This window comes from Melanostigma gelatinosum (genome assembly GCF_949748355.1).
Source record: "Melanostigma gelatinosum genome assembly, chromosome: 2".
NCBI classification, from domain to species: Eukaryota; Metazoa; Chordata; class Actinopteri; order Perciformes; family Zoarcidae; genus Melanostigma; species Melanostigma gelatinosum.
This window is the reverse complement of record NC_136635.1, coordinates 16,761,668-16,789,476: the sequence shown is the minus strand read 5'-3', so window position 1 is coordinate 16,789,476 and position 27,809 is coordinate 16,761,668. Positions and strand designations below refer to the sequence as shown.

The window sequence follows — 27,809 nt, the reverse complement described above, 5'->3', positions numbered from 1 at the left end:
CCCCCATACAGGACCTCCATACGTGTGTGAACAGTTTTTACCTGACTTTTCTCCCCCCTAGCTGCTCATGAGTGTGCAGCGGTGGACTCTCTGACGTTGTGGTGCAGGTCTGGAGTGTTGCACAGGCCCAGTGCTGCAGGTTGTCCGGTAGGGTGCCCGCCGAGCTACAAGCATGCTGTTGATGTCAGGAGCAGAGGAGGGGAACGTGAGCAATAGCTGAAAACTGTCGGTGCTCTTCTGAAAGGAAACAAACCACGTTTAACTGAACGTCTCACCACCACCGGATCAGCCCTTTAGCGACGCATTAGCAGGCACCGCTCGTTTCTCTTTTGTGGTGGTTATTTAATGGGACAACGAAAAACGCAGAAAACGCAAGGTAGGCTACCGCTCCTGTCGCGAGCTCTGCTACTTTATTTTCATGGACTAATACGACACACACACACACACACACACACACTCACACACACACACGGGGGGTTGAGAAATGTTTCACTGGAAGGTAAAACGCTCGTCTCCGAAGACAATATTTGGTTGTTAACGCTAGCTGGACCGTTTACGTGGATATTTTGGGTCGGGCTCGTGAATGTATGAAGTGCTCGGACGTTGTATGTTGTTTTTGAAAAGCGTCGGTCAGGCTTCATCTCTTCATGCCTCAAACCGACCAACCACATGACAAGTCGACGTCCGGAATAAATTAAACCACAAAGAAAAAGGGCCCTCCTGTTTTCACCGCGGTCACCTGAACAGACGAGCAGGACAATGCGCGTGGATCTGTTTTGGATATGTTTGTGGTGTTCCCTCCGTCCTGGTGCCACCGGTCAAGGGCAGTCGACGGCCGTGTGTTCGCCCTCATGCAGCTGCGATGAAGATGGGGGTGCCGACTGCTCCGGGAGAGGGCTCACCGCCGTCCCAGCCGGGCTCAGTGCTTTCACCTACTACCTGTAAGTACTTGGCAACATGCACTGTGAAATACAACCTCAAAAACATGTCTGTGCACCTCAACATGCCTCCCCGTAAAGGCCTGTGTTTACATCGCAAGTGAATAATGAACATTCAACACCATGCGGTACACTTTCTACTGAATGGTCCCAACAGAGAAAATATGGCCTCATCGAGATGTTAAGAGTCTTTAAGGGTTTCTGGTCATCGTCCATGTGCCAAAACGCTCAGAGTTCAGGTCAACTATACACAGTTATAGCTGGACAACTTGTACTAACTTTTAATTGCAGCCAAAAAGTGAATCCTTCCCTGAAACAACATTAAATCAGCTTCCCATTTCTACTCATGTTGTAATAGACATGTAAGACTGCAACTAAGTATTATATACAATATCAGTTATTCAATCAATGATTTAAGAGTTGAACAAATCTGTACACTCATACATCTATAGAAGATGTATCTGCAGCTCTTTTGATAATCGAGTCATTTTTAAGGAAAAGTTGGTCACATTTTCTGATTTCCAGCATATCAAACATGGAGGTTTGATTCTTTATCGCATATGATGGTCGACTAAACTGAATCTTTTTGAGGTGGTGGATCATCTTGGATTCTTTCAATGGACACGTTTCACTACTTTTTGATGATTTTTAAACAGAACAATCAAGTGAGAAAACAATCGCCACGGTCGATATTGTTAGTTGCCACGTTCAGTCTTTAAAATGTCAGAATAGTGAAAAATGTCCACCACAAGTTTCAGGAGCCGACTTGCCGTCGACATGTTCGTTTTTTTCTCCAAAAACAAGTCCCAAATCAAAAATCGATTCAATTTACAATTATATAAAACGTTTGAGCCGCTGGAACTAGTGTATGTTGAACACTTTTGTTTGATTAAAGACTAAATGATGAGTCAGTAATCATAATTGTTGATGCATTTTCTATTACTCGACAACGTGTTTGGTTATGAGATGTTATGTGACCGAACTGCGAAGTAAAGTTATGAGTGCTGAATTCAAAAGCAGGGCCAGATTTAAAGTAATGCTGTGTAGATCATAACCGGCATTGTGTTTAATACAAAATAACTACGAGGGCCATTGATACATTGTCACCGCAAGTGTGATTAAGAGTCTAACTACGACTTCATGTCAGGGCAAACGTTTCTTGTTAGTAAAAAGTGAAGCACTTGTGCACCAGGTAGGTCAGCTCTTTATGGGGTGGTGCAGCTACAGTTGATGAAGAAACTCCTCAGTTTGTTTCCCAACCTCTGGGTTAATCATAAACTAAAGTAACCACCTTGGCAACGGCATTCAAAACAGCAATCTATTGTGGCATTTTGCTATTACTATTCTCCCTCAGAAAACAAACAGAAGAAGTTGTGACTTGACGATCACTCTCATCCGTTTGAAGTGTGTTACTTGGTGAAGAAGTGGACCTATGTTTCACAGCCACCGAGCCTTAAAGCTTTACGGTTTGTTCTTGTTTGGAGAACCCTTTGTGCTGTTTTGCCACCTCTTCAAGAATGGTGGCCAAAGCATCGCTACACCACAACCAATATGATGTGCAACTTTAAATCGCCATTGGTAGGAAAGTGTTGGCTTAAGTAAACAGAGATAGTGGATTCATATTCCAGGCTCTCAAGACATGTCACAAGAAGGTCTACTGCTTACAGCTGAGACTCTCATCATACTTTCTCCTTATTATGGGCAGTCTGACATCTGGATCACAACTAAAGGACATCAAAAGCCCTTGCTGATGCTCTGCGGCCTTATTTTATGCCAAATTAGAAAACAATTTTCCAGATTGTGCTATCTTCTTGTCTGTGCTCTTCACGTGGGTATCTAAATGCCCTGTGACACATTTAAAGCACTAAACTGCCTCATCTATTCGCTTCAACCTCTTAAAAATATGTGAACGGTTGTTTGTCCCCTTCTCTGTCCCACTCTCATTTGTTCTCCTGGTCTCTTGAACTTAAGTTGTCCTCTCCCGCTCCCTTCGTCTTTTGTATGTGGAGCACTGGGGTTAGGGATCATGATGGATTAGTGAGACATATTGCAGCTGCAAGGGCTCCTTCTCTCAGGGCTAATGGCCCCACAATGGTCTGCTGATGTGGAAAGGGGGAAAAGAAGTGTTTTGTCATTAGAACATTTGAACTGAACTTGTACAAGTTTGTTTGCAGTCATCATGTCTTCACAATCAGTTTGATGGCAAAGAGACAATATATAAAATATATAGTCTCGAGCAACTGGATGGAAGGTGTAAAGTTTACACGTGTCGCACTGCTCAGATGTCAAGAAGTCCTCAATACAAGGACACATATTTCAGGGGATCTCGACTGTTTATTTGTACCTTTGCTCGAGTGAAATCTCATGGCAATAGAGGACCACACATTTTATAATAAATCATATGACGATGTTGGAGTGGACTCTCACCTCCAGCCCACAGGGGCTTGAGTTTTGGCATCTGTGATGGAAACAGCCCTGTCACAGAAAAGCAGATGAGAGAAGAAGGAGGCCCCTCAGCCAGTAACAAAGCAAACACTCCTTTTGAAGGTAGGTAAGCCTACCTGCCACCGAGGCTCTGCACACGACTTTAATACAGCGTGTGCATGAGCTCTTGTGCATTTTAAGGGAGCAAGACGGTGTTATTACAGATTGCGTCTCCGTTGTGTTAGCTCCTTTCATACCCTGAACAAGGTTGAGACTTGGGGGAAAAAGGAGGGGTGGCATCAGGGGTCTTGCACTCTGCTGGTGGAGCTTCACCATTGGTGCTCTCAATCCATTTTTAACTGAATGATACTTCTGTTCTTGGTCAGCAGAGGTGAAAGGAGCCAGTCAGTGGAATATTAACGCTCTCTTCCCCCCTCTCTAAGTCCCCAACACTGTCCTCCACTTATAGACCCCCCCCCCCCCCCCGTCACACACTTTCTAACTACTAATGGCTGCTGGTTTTCTCAATCTTGTGCCAGTATTCAAAAATACAAATATTACCCCAAGCTGCGTTGGATAGACATGTATTCAACTTAAATGGTTTGTATTGTAAGTTTAGTGTCTAGTAGTATTGGAGAGCAAAGTCTTTGGACGTGGTAGTTTGTTTCTAACGATGACTGATTGCTTCAAAGTAAAGACTGTCGTGTCTTGTGGGACTCCAAAGATGGGATCAGTGGGAGAGGATGTGATGCGTTTTTGAAATGATGGCCAGATGCTTGAAAGTTAATTTGAAACGGCAAATAATCTTTACATGCAATGTTCGTCATGTGGACTTGTAACGACTATCCTGCAGGTAATCCTCGGTAGCTGACATTTATACAGGTGGAAGGTGAATCACTTTAAATGGAGTATTGTCTGAAATGGAGCAGACGGGAGAGCGGCTAATTCTACATCCCACCGTTCATCCATAAAATAACTGCTAAACCTCACAATCTTTCTGTTAATAATGTGGTATATGAAAGATAAGTTAATTTCTAAACGTGTACATATTTACTATGTGTTTTATGAACTGTTGATGCATCACACACACTATATTTGATTATATTTTGACTAAACTGTGCATAGTAATGCTTGTTATAGCATTGTTCCTGTCCTCACAGTGTCACGCTGAGAGGCCTGGGGGTGTGCTGCAGCAACAGTTTAATTATTGGTTATGCACAGCATCGGTGATTGTATGTTCTGAGGAAATTATGATGCATTGCACCACTGGCCTAATGTGATGCAATACTTGTGAGGGGTGATGCAGCTGCTCTTGTCTTGTGGAAAGAATAAATACGTCTAGTTCTCAATCAGTGCCTGATTACAACAAATAAGAGAAAATAGTGTTATACCAGTAGACACACGATTTCCAAAATGTTTCACAGAGCTTAAATTAAAGGGAACTTCGTAAGATCTTGATTTTTGCAGTACAGTTTATTTTCCAAAAATGTTGAAATTGTTAAATTGTGGGGAGATAGGGGAACGCTTGTCCACATCTGGAAATCACGTTTTACTTGTTTAACAAAGAGACAAAGTTACATTATAAATTTAAAAGGAAGAGGATTTGAGAATAAGGATTTGGGAGTTTTTATGAAGATGAATCGTTTGAGCTGCAGCTTGTTTCCGGGAGAAATCATGCTTTAAAAACAAATATTTGCCAATGTATCTCAATTAAGTCCAAATGTATTGTGTTTTCCTGAACATGTTTACAATGAGGCGTTCTATGGTGTAGGACAGTGTTAGACGGATGAACGATACGGTAGCTGCATCTGCTTTCCTCGAGGCATTAAAGGTTTCATTATGGCCGAAATGATGGATTGTAGTTTATTCAGACCACAGGATCTTTGTTCGGGTGCATTTGTTATTTTATTTTTCTAGGAGTGCGTTTGTTTCGTCCACTCTGCCACACAGGCTTGATTTGTGAAGTGCTGCACGGATTGTTGTCCTTCTGGTGAAACCTCCGGCAGGAGTCGATGAACTCTCAAGTTATGTCCCTGCGGTTTCGTCCTTCTTGGCCTCAATCTAACTCCTTTCCTGGTCGTTTGGTTTTGTCAGGTGTCAAGATTTATTAAAGTCTGCCGGCGATAGCGGTGGCCGGAGGCATTATGTTGTCTGTCCGGAGGTACACTGTGACTCACTAACGGAGGTAGATTCTTCAAATTTGGCACAAACCTCCACCTGATTAGATGTTACTGGTCAAAAGTCACTCAACCGGTCACTGTGACCTCACGTCCGTCCGACCCGTTCCCGTGAAAGCACCGTGACAGGAAGGCCTTGAGGGAATGTCTTCAGATATGGTACACATTTCCACTTAAGGATGAACTGATTAGAATTGTGTGGTTGAAGAGGAAGGTCACTGGGACCTCACAAAACACATTTTGGGCCATAACTTAAGAATGTGTATGCTGAAGTGATGACATTTTGGACAGACATGGATCTAAACTGCAAATTGACTGATTGGTGGAGGCATGCAACTGCAAGGCAGTCATTCTAGTGTGTAATTATGAAGCTTTTTGTCCTCTTCAAAATAGTTTTACACAGATTCCCAACAAGCACTTTTTGTCAGATGAGCAGCACAACACTTACACCCAGTCATTTTTTAGATGCAAATATTTATTAACAAGTGGGCTCTTTGTAAGACTTTGTGTGGTTATTTAGTGGACGTGTCTTTCTGTAACCAGGCCAGACCAGGAAATGCTTCATTGTATTGTCCACAGGTCAGGACTTTCAAGTTACGCACGCATCTTAATGATGTTTCAGGAAGAAATGTGAGTTTATTTTCTGCACATCTTTTAAATCTTATGTCGGGTTGTCGGAAGTGACAACACACCAGGTTAGATGCATTACATGTGTAGACTAAAACCTCTTTATGCTCAACAGCAGAAATATGTTAGTTGATCTCAACAACAGATGTACAAGACCCCAGTGTATGTACTGTTCATCTCATTCATTCTGAGCACTTTCATTGTGAATTGATAGTCTAATTAAAACGCATAATTATAGTATATGATGACTATGTACTGTTTAAAAACAAGTGTCATTGCCCCCGAGGAAACTTGATTGTCTCCCCCATTTTCATTGTGCATTCAAATCAATCACACCATACATAGTGTTTTAAAAGTTCGGTATGTAGTATTTCTGTGTTAACTGACTCGCACAGAAATTGCATTTTTGTATTTTGACTTGTAGAATATGTTCATACTTCACCTCAGCAGCCTTCTTTTCCTTTTCTCACAGCATGTCTGCTACCTCCTGAGATTCTCTCTGTGCTTCCTCTGCTAAAATGAAGCCAAATGGCACATGGGATAGAAATTTACTGATACCTGTTTGTAAAAGCGTTTAGGCTTGAAACCATTTATCACAGCTGCATTTTTAGTGTCTCCTTCAATCTATCTTAGCAGGGACAGGCCAGGGCCTTGATGAGTAAAGCAGCCAGACACAGAGGGAGGGAGGAAGTGTGATAGAGTCATGGAGGCCTCCTGTTCTCCCCAGCCCTGCATGTGGTTCAGACCAGACCAGTCAACAAGACGCAAGATTTAGTTAAACGGTTTAAAATGTGGTTAGGGATGTATCCATCTGACCACCAGTGGTGGCAGATCGGCAGCAGTGGTTGCAAAGCACCACCAGAGACGTCGTCTGGGTAGAAGAGAACGATAAGGAGTGGTTGGATGTTGATGGAAGTTTTGTTGTAGCTGCACAGCCTGTGTGGTAATTGGATAACCAGGTAAGTGGAGATGGGACACAGGTCGCAGGGATGATGAGGGTTCTGTCAGGGCCCGCCTTTTTAGGCTTCTGTGTGTGTGTGTGTGTGTGTGTGTGTGTGTGTAATTGGGACTGCAGCGGAAGGGCAATATGATCCTTGTAGGATTCAGGGGCCCACACACAAGGTCCTAGAGAGATCTGGCAGTGAAATTCAAGATGGCCAGTTGGCGAGTGAAAGGAGGGCAGGGGGTTGCTTAATTTGTGAATCCTGTATGTTTTTCCAGTCTTGATATGTCCCGTGTCTTCATATATGGAGGCGGGGGCAGGTTAGTGGATTCCTAATCAGATTCGGGATCCAGAGCTGAGTTTGCTCTCACTGGTCTCCAGTTGACCTGAGACAGCCTTTTGTCCTCTCTTTTAATGTGACAGTCCTTTACTTTAACACATTTAACCTATTTCCAGTCGCAAATACGTATTTCTTTTTGTGTTATCATAAAAATAAAACTCCTAAATTCACATTAGCTTTGTGGGGAAGCAAATCAAGTCCTGTGTGCATATCTTTCATGCTGCTACATGCCTATCTTTACTTGAAAAATGAAGATCCCTGAGGCTAAAGAGAAGGGATTTTACAAGGAACTCATGCAGGCACAGTTAAAAGACTTATAACTGCCATAAGGGATGAGTGACACCACTACCCTGTTGGCTGTATGTCCTACGTGATGCAGCCAAACACCTTGTCATGGTAATATCTTAACTGCAGCATAATATGCAATAGCTAAGTTGATAAAGTAAGGCCTCATTCACCGATGATTATGTCAGTCAGTAAAACTTTATACAATACTTCAAAAACCAAGGTTTAAAAGGCTTCACAAGTCCAAAAGTAATGCAATTCAAATAATTCAAATGGTTAAAAAGTAAGAATACAATCTGTGTCGAGGAAGCGTCAGTGAAAAACCTTTTGAGAACAAAGTGAACTAAAGTGATCTGTTGTTGGAAACCGGTTGAGGTTAACAGAGTGATTTAAATGTATGAATGAATGAATTCAGAGATTGTACTGTACTTTCTAAATGATTATTTGTTTCCACAGTGACCTGAGCATGAACAACATCACTGAGCTTCCAGCCTTCGTATTCAAGAACTTCCCCTATCTGGAAGAACTGTGAGTACATGCCACGTTTTTTTCCCCCCTTGCTAATGATGTATTTACTCTGTGCAATGTTGACACGAGGGCTTATGATATGCACCTGGGTATTTGAGTTTGGGCTGCAAAACACACAGTATTGGTGCACAACATGCCCTTCTTCTCAGCTGAAGAAGATAAGCGCAGCATTACGTGAGGCTACGAATCACTCAACCATTCATGAATTGAACAAGGGCGGTCACAAAAGGTGCAGTGGAGCTCAATTAAAAAGGTGAGGTGAGACAACATGTATTGAAGCTACGGTCACGTGACATCCTGTGTGGAGTTTTTGCTTTTAAGGGATTATCAGGGTGGCAACAGCACATCTGTGCTCTGGGGCCTTTGTTGAGTGGCGTGTTCTAATCTTCGTGGGTGCTTGTTATTTCTTTACTCTTTAAACACTCACGCTGTCTGGCTCGGTGCTAGCTGGGAGTCAGAGATAAAGATCTGTCTACCTGATATCGGGTAACATGCAGCCCTGAGGAAGCCAAATGACCAGTGAGCGGTTCCAGCTCTACTTTAACCGCTTTGCGGGTGTGTTTCTTCATCTCTCGTGCATCTTTCAGCCGGGCCGGGTCTTCACCCTCTTCTTTTCCAAACACCACTCCAATCTGCTTTGTCGAAAGGCAATTTACTTTTCATCGCATCGTGTGGAGGAATGCAAGGCAGGAAGGAAGAGGGCAAAACAATTGTTTCCATGGCAACAAGGCTGAAACCCCCCCCCCCCATCCAGCCTTGCTACCACTCCTTTCTCATCTTAGGTCACCATAATGGATGCACCGTCATCGGGGTGCCATTGATTGACATATACCCTCAGTTCATGTGTGTGTTTGTTTAACCTTTTTTTTTTTTTTCTGGGAACAAATCGTCAGGCTGGTCTCAGTGGACTTTGGTAGATGCCTGTCTCGCTCCAGGGCTGTAGCAATGTCAGTGAACCAGAGCATGCGCCCCGAGGGCAAAGACGAGGAGAGAAAGAGTTGACATAGAGAGAGAAAAGAGAGTGGGACGTCCTCACGCAGGACAGGAGCGGAGACGAGGGAGGAATATTCCCTCCTTCGTAGTCACGCAAGCTCCTCCGCTCTTTCTTTCTTCACAAAGCTCCGCAGACGTGATGACAGATATTCTCTGTCTCCTCTGCAGTTTGTTTATAGTCTTGAAATAAGCTGTGACCGATAGGCTCTCTATATGTCTTCAGTAAAATGCGGCAATAACATCTGGGTCTAGATATGCTGCGTTTTGTTGACGGAATGATTTAAAGTGTATTGTTATTGTTATTTGATATGTGTGTATGTGTGTGTGTGTGTGTGTGTGTGTATATATATATATATATATACAATATATTATAGGTATTTACTTTTATATGTTTTTATATATATATATATATATATATAAAAGTAAATACCTATAATATATTGTATATATATACACACACACACACACACACATTTATATACATACTGGGTATTTACTTTTATATGTTTTGTAAAACACACGGTATTGCATCCATTTGTATGAAATTTGTTTTCTGTATGAATTTGACTGAAAGATATGCTAAAAAATCCATTTACCTTGATAACAATAATGTAACAATGACTATGTTTAAATAGGGCAGGGCATGATGTCCTATTTAGTGTTGACTCACATCTGATATGTTTGTTCTGATTATTTCAAGAGGAACTCTACACTAGAGTTTCTGGCAGTACACGTATTGTGTGTTACAAATGTTTGGGTTTTTTTTGCTACAAATTAGCTTGAATGTGTCTGCTTGGGGTTTAAAGTTTGGTTCTTGCCGCTTTTCCCTAACTGGACGTAGACTCTGAGCTCCATTTCATACGTTCATCTGTCCTGCATGAAAGAGACTTCAATGGCAGTAGACGCAGCACAAAAAGCCCCCGATTACTGTGCTGTATCAGAACTTAACAAGATATTTAGGGCAGGAAAGAACAATGATGTTAACATGATAAACAGCAGAGCCACAGCTATGTCCTGACACTCCCCCACAGTAACACACACAAACACACCATAGTGTCCAGTAGTGGGGCCACCAGCTCAGCTACAGCTCTGGTACACTCACATGAACTCTCTCAAAGGAACCTAGATGTGCTTCTAGTGATCGTCAAAACTCCACCAGACACATTCTGAAATGCACCAAATCATTTTATGTCCACAGATGTTTGATTTTAAATCAAACAACAAGATACTTGAATATCTAACACACTTGATAATCTCGTGTGCTGTTGATTGAACCAGGAAAGTGTCATTCTGATCCAAGCTGTAGAAGTTCTCCCACTGTGAGTCACGTTGACTGTGGGAAAGTCAAAGAGACTCTTACTTCCAGAACCAGAGGCGCCTGAAATAGCTCCTCTCACGTAGCAACTCTGTTACAACTCTGTTATTGGAAATTGCAATACGTATATCTACATTGCGAACATGAACAGAGGAAATTAACCTACAGGCTTATTGTCACAGCTACCGGTACCGACGATGGTACAAAAGGTGCGTACTACATGTGGCAGCCTGTCGTGGGGGAGTGGTGCTTCTTTCCCACATGAGTTTGCCAAATCGAAAGTAAATTTGTGTTGTTTCAGCAAAATTAAAATCCTGAATGCCTTTTTTTTTGTCTGTGGTAAATTATGTTTGTCGCCCATAACTGTCTGAGTGCAGAGCTCCTTGTGTGAATTTGCCATTGAGAAAAGGTAGACCTGTAGGAGTGGTGTTGCACAAGGAGAGGATTTTGCCTTTCCTCAACGAGATTTAGCACATTCTTCTTTCCTTGTCAAAGCCTCGGGGGACATGTACTGAGTTTGTTGAAAGATGTAAGAGGAGGAGAAGCTCTTTATGTTGTGAAACCTGATGGATATCTGAATGATTTGTCAGACCATGTTTGCATGTGGTGGTTAGTGGCTTGTGAAAACGATTGCATGTTCTGGGTTGTGTTTGAGTTCTTATGGAATTAAGTCATATTGGTATTAGGCACATTGCTCACTGTGTATTTGAAATCAACAAGAATGACACAACGGCTACAGGCAAGATTTGTGTCACTTTAAATTTGGAGGCGTCCGTATGCGTGTCACAACTTGTACTGTAGTCGTGACTATAAGTGCAGATTACGGTCTTGTAATTGAAAGCTGTGGATGGTTCAGTGAGATAAGCAGCTGGTGGCTCTGATTCTCCTGTTAAGTGACATAAAGCCATTGCAGAAAAAAGAAGGCGCAACCAAATTACATGAGTAAAAGTGTGCCAATCCTCAAAGGGTGAAAAACAATGTAAAGAATATGATGGCGAATGTGATATTTATGTTCACTTTAATGTATTCATTTCAGGAAGGTTACAGTCTCCTGATCGCTCCACACAGATCCAATGTTTTGTTTGCTGCCATTTTCCATCCCATCCGTGGAGCGGAAGCTTTAGTGGACGTTTAGGTCACGTGCTTCATGTTAGAGGTCTACCGACACAAATACTGTAAAATAACCATTGTTTGCAGCAGGAAAAAGCAAATAGCCGATTAATTGGCCGATATCGGGAGTTAATCGCATGCACACAGATATCTCCAGCAAAAGTGAGCTTCAAATGGAGACATACGGCCTACAGATGTATTTAGGCTATATATACTGTGTGTGTGTGTATATATATATATATATATATATATATACAAACTTTTGTGAGAATTATGAAGGGGAAAACTGTTTTGTTGGAGGGCTATTTTCCTACCACTGACATAAAGCTTATGGTAATAACAGGTAATTCGCTGATTACTTCAGTCTCATCGGGGACTCGCAGCTATTCGTACTTTTGACCTATCAGCTTTGTTACGGAAATGTCTTCAGGTGAAGCAGCTCTGTGATTTAGGGAAATGTGTGGCACATGAGCAGTTCTGAGTCTACATGATGGGTACGCGGTCTTGAGCCTCGATTCTCAGGCTCACACCAACAGCAGCTCTTGTTGCAGGGAATTCGGTCTGGTCTGACTCACGTTGCAGAGTGATAAATCTGTTGCTAATCTCGAAGGCCAGTATACTTGGGCTATGTGTCCCAGTCAGCCAGTCCCATGCTTATTTACACCCCTGTTTCCTATAGACTTCCTGTTCCCAACAGGAAAGGGAGGCGTCCCCTCGGTCTAAAGTCGTTCATGCAGGGACTGACGAAGCTTCCAACTGAAAAATGTTACAAGGAGAAGACTGTTGCAAAGCTGGACTGCTTGTGTCAGCCTCAGAGGGGTGAATCAGTTTTTCACGCACTGAATAGTAATGGTTGGGGTGCTCAGAAAGGGATCTAAAGAGGGGATATCCAGGAACAGCTCTAATCTCTTGTGAGTGACGGACTAAGTGACAACAGGCCATGGCACAGACACATGTCTTTGACACCCCAGGCCCCATGTTCAGCTCGAGAGCTGGAACCTAATCTACCGAGGCACAGGATGTGGAGGGGTTCTTTAAACACCACGCATTGCTTGATTCAGAAATGTATCTTGTAGCTTTGAAACATTTGAGAAATTTCCAAAATATATACGTGTGACTCTTTTCTCTCGCTACAGACGACTTGCAGGGAATGACCTGTCATTCATCCACCCTGAAGCCCTGTCTGGACTGCATCAGCTCAAAGTCCTGTAAGCATGCACCCTCCCTGTCACCACCACCGCCGTCAACACACACACACGCACACACACACATGGCTGTGATGGTGTGATGTTTTCCACACACTGGGGGAAAGAGTAAATAGTGCAGTTTGTGTTGCTGTCAGTTATTGCCACCATACACATGGTCATATCATTTATTTCCACCCTGGGATATACTAAATGCTTTTTTCCATCCCTTCCCCAACACTATCTGTGGCTGTGAAAACACCCAACACAGAATTGCATACAATTCCTGTGTAAAAATTAGTTCTGCGTAATTTACATTGGGCAGCACACCCTAGGGTGCTTGCACACACTCGAACACATTGAACAACACACAAAGCGCTGCCCTGTTGATTCTGCAACAGGCCAAACGTTCAAAGTCCTGTTGATCGTCAGGTGAGGTCTTTGTTGCATGACTGAAAACACAAACACATGGAGGTATTTTATATGCTTATCAAATCAAGGGATTCGTTCACATTGTTACCTGTAACCACACAAGTGAAAACAAAACAAGTATTTTGGCTATATTTAGCTCAAACAAACCCTATTTCTTTACAGATACTGCAACCATGTAAATGTACACAATTTCACAGGCTTTTAAAAGTGAACATGAAGATGGGTACCTTCATAACTCAGTCTGTGTTTAAAGTTAAGTCATCAGCCTGGAATCAGGAAAACTCCATGAAGACAGTGTCGCTCGGTGTGGAGCCACATAATCAACAATAAAACCGCACAGAGGAGGCCTTCACAAAGCTCCCTCACATTGTTTTAAATATAAAGTGTTGTGAGTTGAGTTGAAGTCATCATTTTGCCATTTTACCTGCAGAATGCTCCAGAATAATCAGCTGAAGACTGTGCCCAGTGCAGCCCTGAAGACTCTTCTTTCTCTCCAGTCACTGTAAGTCATATGCCACACACACACACACACACACACACACACACACACACACACACACACATGCATGCATTGTCTGCTCAAAGAACCTTGAGTTTTACTTTGAGCAAACTGATTTCTCGGTCTGACCGTCAGACGAGATGCGTTAAAGGTTTGTGTAAAAATGAGGTCAGTACTTGGGCTTCGACTGTCCTGATCGTTTGTGGCAGTGTTTGAAATTCTTGTGTCAAGGATGAGAGTGTTGTACTGTGTGTACTTCACCACGTCGGTCCACACTAAAATGTCTCAATAACTACCGGATTGATTGCTATGAAATTTTGTACAGACATTCATGGTCCTTTGAGGATAGATCCCAATTATTTCCCTCTAGTTCCGCCATCGTGCAGTTCACATTTGTGGTTTTAAGTGAAATGTCTCAACAACTATCAGATGGATTGCTATTTAATTTAATTGAACTGTTCTTTGTGTCAATTTACGACCTGACAGTCTTGTTAGCATGAATGTAGACTCTTAGTCAGTTTAATGTGCTGACTTCCTGACGAATACACTAGAAAATCACACTTTAAAATCAGGTATGTTTACAGTTTTACAATTACAGTTTGTCAGACTTTAGCATGCATTTAGAGTCTCATCATCTTACACCACTGTTCCTAGTGGAGTCACGTTGAGCATCGGATTGCTTCAACTGACTACATTCTGGCAGATAGCGTCCGTTCAGCAAGGTAGTTTAACATGTACCATACAGTATGTTACACTAGTGTGAGATGGGTTCGTATGAGAGTAAAGACTTTACTCTTCCTCCAAGTCGAGAATGACTTTATCTCAATTATTGACTGAAGACTTTGTTGATGTCATGCAGGGGCGGATCCACTCGTATCACATACTTTACTCTTGCTGCAGTGTTTGTTGTGCACTAAGCGCAGCCATAGCCCTGTGCAAATGTAGGTCAGTCTTATTCAGCAGATCTGTTGCTAACGTTTCTCTTCTTCTGTTGGATGGTTGAGTTTTACAGGAACTTGTGTTTTTCCACGTGTTTACTCTTAACTGTCGGCCCTCTCACAATTTCCTGCTCCACTCGCCCTCAGTTTTTGCATCGTTTTTCTGCGACTACTGAATGCCAGTTTCATTGAGACCCATGATATGTACATGTCTCTATATTTGCCACCTCCAAGAACCAATGGAGGGGTTAATCCAGCTGGAGAAACTTGCTGAAAGTCCAGCTTTCAACTATTATCACCCCTCTATAACCCTCCCCGTGTCCCTTGCGTCCCCTCTTCTTTTTTCACCCGCTCTTCTTTCTTTTTAACAGATGTCTTTTCTCAGTGAGGGTTTTAAGGTCTGTAGCTGAAGTAATATGCTTTGACAGAGCCAGTACTCGGTTTGTATAAAGGTTTAGAGCGCTGAATGTCAATCAAGACTGTTTTCCTTCCAGCCCAGACACTTGAGGAATTTTGAGGGAGGGCGAGACACTCCGTGAGGGAGGACGGCAGGTGAAAACAGGGTGGTGATGGTGAAAAGAACCCTTGTGCATTCATAATACTACTTAAATATGAATGTCCTTCATACCACCAAGCTATTGGCTCCTGATCAGAATTTCATCTGTTACAATATAGCCAGTAGGTAACAGTCAACATCAGATTCCCCGAATATTCACATCATGAAACTTGAGAATATTGCTCGATGATATCACATACATTTTTGTGAGAAATTGTGAAGTGAATACGTCCGATTTACCGTCTGAGCTTCTACTCGTCTGTGTTGAGAGGAACCATTTTAGGTGCAAACATCATTCAGCTGCATATCTTTGGAGGTAAACAGGTTGTGACTAATGCACTTCAAAATGAGGTGCTGTTCTTTGCGATACCAGTTTTCCAAGACAGTTCAATGCCTTGAAGAAGTCTACGTTTGGTTGAAATGATGGTGATAGAATAGAATACGTGCTGCTTTGTGTGCAGCTCACTGCTTTTTAACCAACTGCGTAGAGATCAAAGGTCAAACCCAGGATAAACTAAGTACACGTTAATAGATGGATTTGATGAACTTTGCGGTGCATGCTATTTGCTGCTTTGCTTGCCATGACCTAGAAAAGTGACAATAAAATGAAAGTAACGGTTGCGTTAAATGTAATATGATCTTATAAAGCTTTCTTTCTTGTTTTATTTGCTGTTTGTAAGGCATTCATAGGTAATGTCAATATCATATCATCCTTTTCCTTGTGCCTCTGTTCTGCAGTCGGCTGGATGCGAACCACATCACTACAGTTCCAGAAGACAGTTTTGAAGGCCTTCAGCAGCTGCGCCACCTCTGGTTGGATGATAACAACCTGACGGAAGTCCCGGTCGGTTCTCTGAGACACCAGGCGAACCTTCAGGCTCTGACGTTGGCGCTCAACCGCATCTCGCACATACCAGACAACGCCTTCGCGAACCTTACCAGTCTAGTTGTGCTGTGAGTATATTAAGCTTCTGTTCTAATTGTGGTTGATAACAAAGATCTGCTCTGTAGTGTTAAAGTACAAATATTTACTGTATGTTTCACTATTGTTTTTGACCAGTCGGCCTTTGTCACAATGTGCAGGGTGAGAAAAAAGGGCAATACCCACCAAACCACCCACTGCAGTCAGCTGTGTTTAGTCGTCACTAAACAAAGCTACAAAAATACTCCGAAGGAAAACATTTGTAAAGTAGCAATATCATGAAACCATCAGTCATTTGATTCTAAATGATTTGGACGATTACATATCATGGCATTTGATCAATTAAGGTTTTTGCTGGGACATCATTTTAAATGTTGAGTATTTGACGAATAAACAGTCTCGGAGTCATTAAAATAAACTTCCCCAGCACAGCCAGGGGGACTTTGCTTGCAGTCTTCATAGCCCTATAATAACACAGCAGGAACAACCTGCTGGATTACTTTTTTAAAAACATTAATGAACCAGGTACACTGACTGAGAACATTCGTGTGTTGACACCTGAGGGAGTAGCTGAAGAAGTGAAAGTCAATAGGTTTTCTCATCTGATCTCTCTGTCTGACTTTGTACCATCCAGTTAGTAAAGTATGACTGTGCTGCTCGTTCTCTGCTCTAAATTAAAGAAGCTGTAATTCCTGTTTAGTTTTTCATGTATCATATGCATTATTCTGTCACCACAAATCAATGCAAAGTACCTCTCCTTGTTTCCTGCTCCTAGCTCTGAATGTATCCTCTGAGCGACTGCAAATCCGATTCCAAACATACTGTAGTATTTATTTCCACTGCTTACAGTCAACAAGTCAACAAAACGGGTAGCTGCTCATGCCGTGCTGTGTTTTTGAATACACTTTTGCAGTGAAATATGCCATTGGGGTTTGAATGCTAACAACACTTTGAAAAAGTAGCTCGACTCCGAGCATTAATGTAAAATCAAGATTATCTTGATGTTTTATGCATGGAGGAGAGCTAAAGCCTTCCATTAGACTAGAGGAACGAGTACAAATATGTGGCACATTTACAATCTGTGGGATTGTTGCAAACACACACGCATTGAGTGGTATTACTGCAGGGTTAGCATAAACTCGTCAGGGTAAACAGGAAGTAAAGACCTTCAGCCTATTGGGCGAGAATAGCCTTCTGCATACACGCATGCAGTAGAGTAGAGACACCTGATTCACAAATCACACTCTACCGTTTAGAGATTATTTGTGAAACCTCTCACAAAAGATGCAAAACAGGACCGAAATAAAACCTGTGATGAATGTCATAGAATAGATTATTTAAAATCTGTCGTGGTATGAAAACTCACAGATGTGTGTGTAAAACTGCTTTTGCTTTTATAGACATCTTCATAACAACAGAATTAAGGAGATAGGAGACACCTGTTTTTCTGGACTCGTGAACCTGGAGACACTGTGAGTGCACAGTCATACAGTAGTTAATGTGTGTGTGTGTGTGTGTCAGTCTGTGTGTTTGCGCTTGTGTTTGTGTGTGCTAACAGCTCCCCCACCCACCTCTGCTCCTGTCCTTCAGACATCATTGTGTCCACTTCCTCCTTTAATTGCTCTAAGATAAATAGAGCAAAGTACACGATGCTTATCAAACCTGCCCTCCCACTGTTCACTTCCTCCTGCCACACAGCCATGAAACATCTTTAAGTGACGGCCTTACCTAATGGCAAACAGCTACTGTACAACACTCAGGCCCTTACAGGAGACTAGGGATGTCCTCATACCTTTTTTTTTTTTATCCCAACTCATACATTTAATATGGAATATCTGCTACGGCTGATCCAGTCTTTACATGTTCCTACATAATAACACAGCGCAGTGGACAGTAAGCCACACGTAGGCCTATATAAATATTATTAAAGGCAGTTCTGCTGCGGTTCAAATGCAGTTTACGTTAACATCAGAACTTGCTAGGCGTTCACCATGCAGCCAGGATACTGCGTTATTTAATTGCTGGTTTGCAGTTTATCTGCTTGCGCTGCTTCACATTGTTATGAAATGATAATCATTCATTGATAAGTCGGTCGACTATTTTTGTACATTGATTGTATTCTGGTGTTGGACAAGAAGCAGTGTGAAGATGGACTCTTATGAATGACTAATAATATATATATTTTTAAATCAACACATTTCCATAAAATGTTGAACTCGTCATTGGGATTCTGTACATTGAGCATTGGTACTGGTTAGTTGTTCATTGGTTATTGCTGCTCAAAGAGTAAATCATTTAGCTCTGCTAGCCAGTCATTTATTTTATGAGAACGATAACGATGCTACTTATCTTACTTACCGTACTTATTTATCATAAGTACTTGACTTTGTGCTGACAGCAGTCACAGAGAGAACCAGATAAGTTAACACCCCTGTTATCAATGCTTAGTTGTAGATGTTTTGGTGTTAATGTACCATTGATTAGTGGAATGAATTTGTGACGTCAAAGTGCAAGAAAACAGCGCTGATGTCCTGAATCGCTCTCTGTCTCATCCTAGAGATCTGAACTTCAACAACCTGATGGTTTTTCCCAAAGCTATAGAGGCCCTACCCAAACTCAAGGAACTGTGAGTATATCGTGCTGTTTCTCCTCCATGTTGTACCGAGAGTAAAGTCAAGGACCACTTAAATCATCAGAAAGAGGACTTTTTTAATGTCTTCTAGTTATTATATCATTCAAAACACACAAATATCTGAGAAAGTAGCTCTGAACTAAATACAGGGAAAACTAGAGCACACATGCAATGAAGCAAACCAGTTGTAACTCATTGAATTGTTGAAATCACAAATATTGTCTGTCCCTATTCACATACAGGTCAGGTAAACAATGACTCGCATCCTATTTATTTTAATATTATTACATTTTTACTAATTGGGAAAGAAATCTGAAATCTTAAGTTTCAACATCTGTGCTTTTATTTTGAAGGCAAAACCCGATGAGCATGTTATTGAGTTAATGAAAGGATTATCAATTGACAGACCTTGATTTCTGTAGCAGACAGTGGTAGTCAATTCACACCTTTTTGTTTGTGCTTTTTTTTGGTTGAACTGTGCAGTTTGCCTTTTGCGGCATAACGTTTTGCATTTCTTTAAGCATACGGCAACTTAACTTACACATTATGTCAGGGTTTCATGTTGAGCAAAGTGTCTTCACGCCGTGTCCTTGGTATTCTTCCTGCAGCGGGTTTCACAGCAATGATATTACCTCCATCCCTGAAGGGGCCTTCCATAACAACCCCCTGCTGCGAACCATGTAAGGTCAAACTCACAGACACCACTCAGAAACAGACGTAGCACACTAACAACACACTTTTGCACAAATGCTTCCATGGACAGTGTACAGAATGCTTTCTGGTAAGAACAAATACAGTATTAGCTGACCGCGTGAGGCTTCAACAGATGAATGTCCAGAAGATGGTGCCATTCTCGCATAGTAAATGATTTTGGTTTGAACTCCCCCCCCTCTGCTCTTGCTGCCCTCCCAGACATCTCTATGACAACCCGCTGTCCTTCGTGGGCGCTTCGGCTTTCCAGAATCTGTCTGACCTGCACTCTCTGTAAGTCCCGCAGTTAGGCACGACTCCTGACAAATCAGTGTTGAAAAGTTTTCTCTGAACTTGGTGACTTAACACAAAAAATGCAACTTCAGTGTGTTTTGAATCCGTTACGACTCACGCTTTGATGTTCTGACTTTGTGATGCTACTGTTCGTCACCGTGTGTGTTTCAGGATGCTGCGTGGGGCCAGCATGATGCAGGACTTCCCCATCCTTACGTGGACTAATAACCTGGAGAGTCTGTAAGTGAACTTGGATGCAGCATCGTTTCATGCTTGTGCTTTTTGTGTGTCTCAGGATTGACTGATTCGACTTTTCATTTTCAGGACCCTGTCGGGAACCCAGATATCGTTCATCTCCGCTGATCTGTGTGAGAACCTCAAGTTGCTTCGGACGCTGTAAGAGACCTTTTCCTTAGACTGTTGTCCTGCAGTAGTGCTCAAAATATATCTTCTGCAAATAATTGTACTAACCGAAGATCATTAGGAACTTAGCGGGACAGTAGAAATTGTCCCAGTATAGTTTGATGGGTGAACTATAGTTTTAACACCGCTACAGACTGGATTTTAATCATTCGTTCAACAAATGTGGCATTTTAGGAAAGGGGGCATACTGAGGTATCAGGAAATTCTTTGTAGACCAATTGTATCTTACAGAGTGGAGCATGACTAACAATCCAACTTTCTTTTCTTCATTCCTCCATTTGAAATAGTCCCATTTATCTGATGACGCTGTTTGTTTTCCTCCATCAGAGACCTGTCCTACAATGAGCTCAAGGAGCTGCCATCCCTCCAGGGCTGCATCCGACTGCAGGAGATGTGAGTGTTGAACATGTAGCTGTCAGTTCACAAATCTTAGACGACAGATTATGATTCAAGATCAAAAGATTATAATATAATAACAAACTATTTTAGTAGTAACGGTAATCGTGCTTGTTTTATAATCTGTTCAAATCTTGTTTTCAATCTACAGAAGCTTTCAACACAACCGTATTCAACAGATTGACAGGGACACTTTCCAGGGTCTCTCTGGACTCCGTTTACTGTAAGTGCACTCGGTCACACGCGCTGGACGCTGTAGAAACAAATATTTGTGCGTGGTTTGTGAGTTCACTGCGTTGTTGTTTTACACAGAGACCTGAGTAGAAATGAAATCCGAGTTATCCACAGAGATGCTTTCCTCTCCCTCACTGCGCTCACCAACCTGTGAGTATGACTGATGAGTAGTATTATCAATATTGAGTTGTATTATTTTACCACTTCTGATCAGGATGAGTACAGAACTCTCCAGTCACACATCATCACTCGATGTTACTGCTGTGTACAGAATTAAACTGCTGATGTCTTTTCTTTTCTTTTGCAGAGATCTGAGTCTGAACTCTCTGACTGTGATTGCAACAACTGGACTGAGCGCACTCAGTCAGTTGAAACTCTCGGGGAACCCGCAGATGAAAAATGTCTTGACTGCAAAAAACCTGCCCAAACTCAGGTGAGGAAGAAGTTCTGTGGTCCACTGTCAAGTGCTGTTATCTGAAGTGTTTGGTGTTTGGTGCTGACTTTGTAATTTAAATTCTATTCACTCACTAAGGTCACAAGATGCCAATGACTCATAGAAAATGTTTAATTAAGGACAATGTGATTTGTAAAGTTGTAAACCACGAAATTGTACACGGTTTAGCTACACGTTTGGAATAAATCGCTGAAATCTAATTTTCCGAAATAAAGATCACATCATTAGAGTAAGTAGCCCATTCACAAATAGTCAATGTTTTTTAGATCTTTTCCCTTTTACCTCAAATGATTGATATATTCATATAAATATAAATTATACAATGCAAATATTAACTCTGCAGGTCTGTCAAATATATTTGCAGTTATATATGCTAATGAGGTATTAAGATTCTGGACAGTCAACACTGGACCTCAGCAGGATGCTCACAGCCTCTCTGAATGATGGTTGTGTATCTGTAGGTCCATCTCTGTCCCGTATGCCTACCAATGCTGTGCTTTCGTTGGATGTGACTCATCGACGGGTTCATCTGAGGAAAACGACATAAAGAAATCTACAGGTGGGAATGCTGCAGTCAGGCTTTTTCCTTGGAACACTTCACATGTTAGCTAAACTATTTTTGTTTTATTTACATAAAAGTGACTAAAAATATCAAAGAAGAGTGTTTTATATTAGCCTCCAGGTACATGAGCATATTAACAGCATTATTTCTTGCCAAACCATCAGATGTGGATGTTGAATCATGTGCCAGTTTTACATTTCTACCTGCTCTGGCATTAGCCTGCATGTTTTTGTTTAACTGTTCACAGATTGTGTAGTACAGTATTTCTATGTGCATCAGTTACAATGTTCTATTGCATTCAATAACTTATACTCGACAACATTCAATACTGTCCTACTGTCCTAATACTGACCTATTTTACTTGTCGTGAAAAATGCAAAGTCGACGGAAACTTCATGAAAATGTTGTGTATTTTGTGTCTGTGCACATGGGCTCGTTTATGTGATCTTTAGTCTAGTGAAGTTCAAGACCATTGTATCTCACATACACATGCTTCAGATGTAGGTTTTTAATTACTAAAACGATTAAATAATCTTTTTAAAATCAATTAAAAAAGATTCCCTATTCCCCATCCTTTAATCAGTACAAAATGATGGTAAACCTGTCTTTACTAAATGTGTTTAAATAATATTTTAGTTCAACACCATAGTAAAGTAACAGAAAAATTATTTCATGTTATAGAAGATGTAATTATTAAACTGTTGTTAATTGCTATATAGCAGATTAAAAAAAGTCACATGAAAGGATTTCAATCAGGAGAGACTTCATTAGAATTTAGCTATAATTTATTACACATGCATAACTTGAACAGTGCAAAGTCTTTGGCGATTGGACTCATCCTGAAGTAGGATGATGGAGGGGGAGTGATGCTGAGGTCAGATAAGGCAGAATCCCCCTGGAGGCCAGACACTGGTGGTGGTGGTGGTGATGAAGATGATGATGAGGAGCATGACTGTGATGCTGACTGGTGGAGGAGGGTCGCATCTGAATTGAGCTGAGCTGACGGCAGTAGAGAGGAGAACATTTTTTAAAGTTTGAAAGCAATGGTGTGATTGGCTTAAAGAAATCTGGTTGGTTAATTTAAAGTGAACGCCCACAATCCGCTGTAATCACAGGGAGAGAGAGACCAAGAGATAAAGTAAAGAGAGTCTTCCTGACTGAACTTCTGCTCAGGCTTCATTTTGTTCACATACTTCCTGCTGTATACACCCCACTACTTATCTTGGCCCGCTACTATTTTGACTTTAGATCACCTTTTTAACATTTGCATTTTTTATTTCTTTTTTTAGGAGGGGAGGATGTGGAAAGAATTCCAATGCTTATGCATTGCTCTCCTTCCCCAGGTAAGCAACAAACTGCTTTTAATGTCTTTTGTTATGCGTCTGTGTATCAATTTTGAAGAGCTTTGAAATAATCTAAAAGATAACTTGCAAGATGAACTTAACTTTTGAGCAACCACATTGTTTCCTGTCTTCAGGAGCCTTCAAGCCCTGTGAACACTTGCTTGGAAACTGGATGATTCGTCTGACGGTCTGGTTCATCTGTCTGGTGTCGTTGGTCTTCAACAGCCTGGTGCTGGTGGCCACCTTCTCCCCCACACACAGAGCCGCAGGCCATTCCCACTCCCTAGCTCCGTCTCTTTCCCCGGCCCGGCTTCTGATGGGGCTACTGGCCCTGGCCAACCTGCTAACAGGCATGTATGTCGGCGTGCTGACCGTGCTCGACGTTGCCACCTGGGGCTCGTTTGCCGAGTTCGGTGTGTGGTGGGAGATGGGACCCGGCTGTCAGGTCACAGGAGCGCTGGCCGTCTTCTCGTCAGAGTGGGCGGTCTTGTTACTCTCACTGGCGGCCGTGGAGCGCAGCATGGCCGTGCGTACGATACTCGGCAAGGTAATGATGTCACCCAGGAGGAACGTCGGCAGCCATCGCGGGTGCTGGAGAGGAGATCGACGCTTCGGCCTTGCTGCGGGACTACTGGGGCTGCTGGCTGCTGCTGGAGCCTGCCTGCCTCTCCTGACTTTAAGTGACCAAGCGGCCTCTCCTCTCTGCCTACCCTTTGCTGGTGGAGAGAGTCCAGCTCTGAGTGTTACAGTTGTTCTGGTGCTGCTCAATGCGCTGGCTTACTTGTTCACTGCAGCTGTGTACACCCAGCTGTACTGCCAGCTGGGCAGGGTGGAGCTGGCCGATCCGGAGCAAACGGGTGCCCTGCGACACGTGGCCTGGCTCATCTTCACCAACTGCATCTTCTTCTGCCCCGTGGCAGCTTTCTCCTTCGCCCCTCTCTTAACTGGCTCTACAGCCGGTGGCCCAGAGATCGCCAAGTCTGTCATCCTCATTTTTTTCCCGCTGCCGGCCTGCCTGAACCCAGTGCTGTATGTGTTCTTCAGCCCGGCCTTCAGGGAGGACTGGCTGAGACTACGCGGCTGCGGAGGATTGACCAGGGAGGTGAAGGCCGGTGCTGAAATTCACGGAGATGCTGGTGGCGGAGGGTCGGAGCTCACAGACAGTGGCTCCTCCACCCACCTGGGCTTTGACTGTGGGATGTACTCCCAGCTTTGTGGAGAGACTGTTGTATGCGAGCAGTGTGAGGCTGCACTGCATGCCAGGACCTGCTCCTCTCCCTCGTCCTCCACAGTCTGTAGACACTTGATGAAGTCTCACAGCTGTCCCACCCTCCTGGCGGGAGCAGCAGTCTGCCAGCGTGCTGAGGGGTTTTGGGCAGACAGCAGCACACCCTCTGCTCAGTCTGAGTACGCAGACGAGGGGGACTCGTTTGTCTCGGACAGTTCAGACCAGGTTCAGGCCTGTGGCAGAGCCTGCTTCTGTCAGAGCAGAGGCCTTCCTCTGGTACACTACTCATACAACATACCTCGAGTCAAGGACTGAGGACGCTTCAGAGCTCCATTACGTCTGTGCACAGATCTCTCCGTCATGTGAATTTAGATTCTACAAGAATATATAAACATTTTTATATCAAACAACAAAATGTGCCAACTGCCCTGCTAAAAGACTTTTCAGCAAGCACTTACGTTTGTAATTACTGTGTAAACGGATGCAACCAATCATTTAAAGGGAACTTGGTGTGCTTTTGGAACTTGGAGACCATTTCTACTTGAGGTGAACTGAGCACATCATGTTACAAACTGGTCAGCAAAGGATCTTGCAAAGGAAAATCTTTCCCCCCGTGCCTGCATCTTGCTTTGTATTGGATCTCATTATGTCGCCAGCCTCAATGTACGTGTCAAAGATGTTGTGATTTACCTGTGCTTATAAGCTTTTTCAATTTTAATTGTTACACATCTTGTCAATTTTTAGGGTTTCTTCACAGCTACTGTTGATTTTATACTTAGATATTTTTTTTTTCATAAATGTAGCAAATGTAATAATCATCCTAGACTTTTCTGTGTGACTGTAACTTTCAGGTGGTCTTCACCTATCAGAGGGGTATAATGTAACGTCAGCAATAACCTCTGCCCCGCCTGCCTGTGATCGTGATCTATCGGCGTGAGGATGGTATAACTAAACGCCAGTCTATAATAAACATGTCTTTGCTTTAATTTACTCAGACTAAGAATGTGATCGAAGTAGCAGATATCCCTGTTATAGCAACAGCTGTGCTTGGTGGCGGTGAACAATGTTATTTATTGTTTGAGCAGCAGGAGGGTGGAGACTATTTCAGGTGGCCTTTGAATGATGAATATACAATATTACCCAAGCATTCACCAAAACAACAGCACTTCTCTTTGTTAACTTCTTAACCAAAAACTATTACACACATGAAGTTTTAGGTCATTATTGTCATTGGTTAATTTTTACATCATTTTCTGAGTTTTGGCCATCATGCTGTTTGATTATCAATCTTTTACTTTATTTTTCTTACCTGCAGAGCTTCATCAAACTCAACAAACATTTTGTTTTCATAACAGTAGCATCTCAATAATTAGATGAGTCCTGCTTCTATCAGATGGTCAGATTAATGTTGTAGAGTCATTGCTCTGTTGAGTGAGGTGTGTTTAATGAGCATGAATAGTTTCAATAAAACCTTCCAATTGATGTTAAAAAGTTAACATCAATCAAATGATCAATTTAACATTTTGGGGGATGCATGTACTCCCTGTCTTGCCGACAGTCGGGTGAGAACATCAATACCACTCGGCACATATCTGTATGTGAACTATTAAGCTACAGCTAGCTGCTGGTTAGCTTAGCTAAGCTTAAAGACGTGAAGCAGAGAGAAACAGTCATTTTAATCGATTCAACAACTGAAGGATTAAACAAAAATAACAAGATACAATTTTTTAATTAGTGACCTTTTTAAATGTGCTAGTTTGTTACCTTTGGACAGAGTAAGGCTAGCGGCTCCCACTTGTTATCAGACTTTATGCTAAGCTAACCTGCTGCTAGCTTTAGCTCCATATTTCGCTACAGATAACATAGTGGTATGGCTTTTCTCATGTAACTTTGGGCATCAAAGAGAATATTTCCCTAATGTCACAAAAGAAAAATATAGTAAACTTTGGATTTATTTTTCTTCAATATATGTTGGAGGTTTGGCGACCAACAAGCAACAAAAAGGAAATCCCCAAAAATCTTAATGAACTGTGTGAAAGCTGACGTACATTTGTTGTTGGTTTAAAATGTATCATTAAACATAATTTGGCTTGTGAGTGCCAAGTCAAACACGTGAATATAATCCCGCCCTTCCACTTCTTCCAACATGAAAGCAGCACAAGACTGGCAGCCAGCTGAGTCAACAGGAACGGTTTTAAGCAGTGCCAAGAAGTATAAAATGGACTATTATAGTTTAAATGAGCGTGATTATATTCAACCACAGACATTTAAAGACGAGTATCTGCAGTGTGCATCTCTACAGCTCTACAGTGCAGTCATTTTGACCAGAATAAAGTGGCATATTGGTATAAAAGTATGAAAATAAGGCTTATGTTAAAAATCAGAGGAATTCTTTTTTAACTAATTGACTGCCTTCTGTGTCTTTCCAGTCATTTGCATTATAGACACTGACTGTATGTACATGTCACTCTGGATGATTGTACAGCCTTATTATTATACAGTATATTAACATGGACATCTTTTCACCCTGAGAGTGGACCTGAGTGAAACTGCGTGTGACGAGGGATTGACTGATGTTTGGTGTGCTGGAGCGTGACTGTGCACATCCAAGGTGGATACGCCCTCAGAGCGTGTATCCACAAGTGCACGTCGTGTGAGTGCTCAGGAATTTAGGCAATGTAGGGAAACGTTTTCTTCCACCAGCAAGACATTCTTGTGTACTTATAATGCACCATTTACTTTTGATCTTTTTAATTTTATTTTCGGTTTCCCATGTAGCCATTTTTCTCGACCGGGTGTGAACATTTTTGCACCCAACAAAATGTCCGTTGATTGTTTGAGATTTCCCATCTGATGAAAATGTACAATTTCTTTTGTAAGTAGGCTGGTTATTGTTTTTTTTTGTATTTGTAAATTATTTTAAACGAAAACAAGAAATCAAACATGGGATGCTAACTAAGGAAGCTACCTCCTCGACTGTAGTGGCTGCCAGCAGTGCTTTGTAAAAGAAATGTCTTTTCTGTTTTTCTCTTTGTTTGCATCCTTAGCTTTGTGTTGACACGTGGTTGTACATCATCCTTTTAGATAAGTGCACATTGTGGGAGGAATCTATGTACTGTATACTGTGATTTATTTTTAACCAAACTATAAACGATGACATTTTTTATTTTATCTTTTATAGATACAAACTTGCAGAATAATACGGATTATAAAAATAATCTCCCTTAATTTCAGTTCAAAAATAAAATCTCATTGTAGTTTTTCATGTGAGATCTCCCAGAGTTATTTTATCCTGTTCAACTAGAATAATTCTATGAAATTGTGAATGAATAAAATTGGAAA

At 42.0% G+C, this 27,809-nt stretch overlaps 1 protein-coding gene across 1 annotated transcript; it reads left to right on the top strand.

The window, feature by feature from the left end:
* The first annotated feature begins 267 nt into the window (after positions 1 to 267).
* lgr4 (leucine-rich repeat containing G protein-coupled receptor 4) lies at positions 268 to 27,809 on the top strand. Its single transcript, XM_079281697.1, has 18 exons — positions 268 to 941; positions 8,191 to 8,262; positions 12,817 to 12,888; positions 13,727 to 13,798; positions 16,028 to 16,243; positions 17,612 to 17,683; positions 18,769 to 18,837; positions 19,452 to 19,523; positions 19,756 to 19,827; positions 19,999 to 20,067; positions 20,152 to 20,223; positions 20,578 to 20,643; positions 20,798 to 20,869; positions 20,959 to 21,030; positions 21,188 to 21,313; positions 21,796 to 21,893; positions 23,186 to 23,239; positions 23,374 to 27,809. Exons 1-18 carry the CDS (start codon positions 760 to 762, stop codon positions 24,780 to 24,782), a joined length of 2,937 nt encoding a protein of 978 aa, XP_079137823.1. The 5' UTR covers positions 268 to 759; the 3' UTR covers positions 24,783 to 27,809.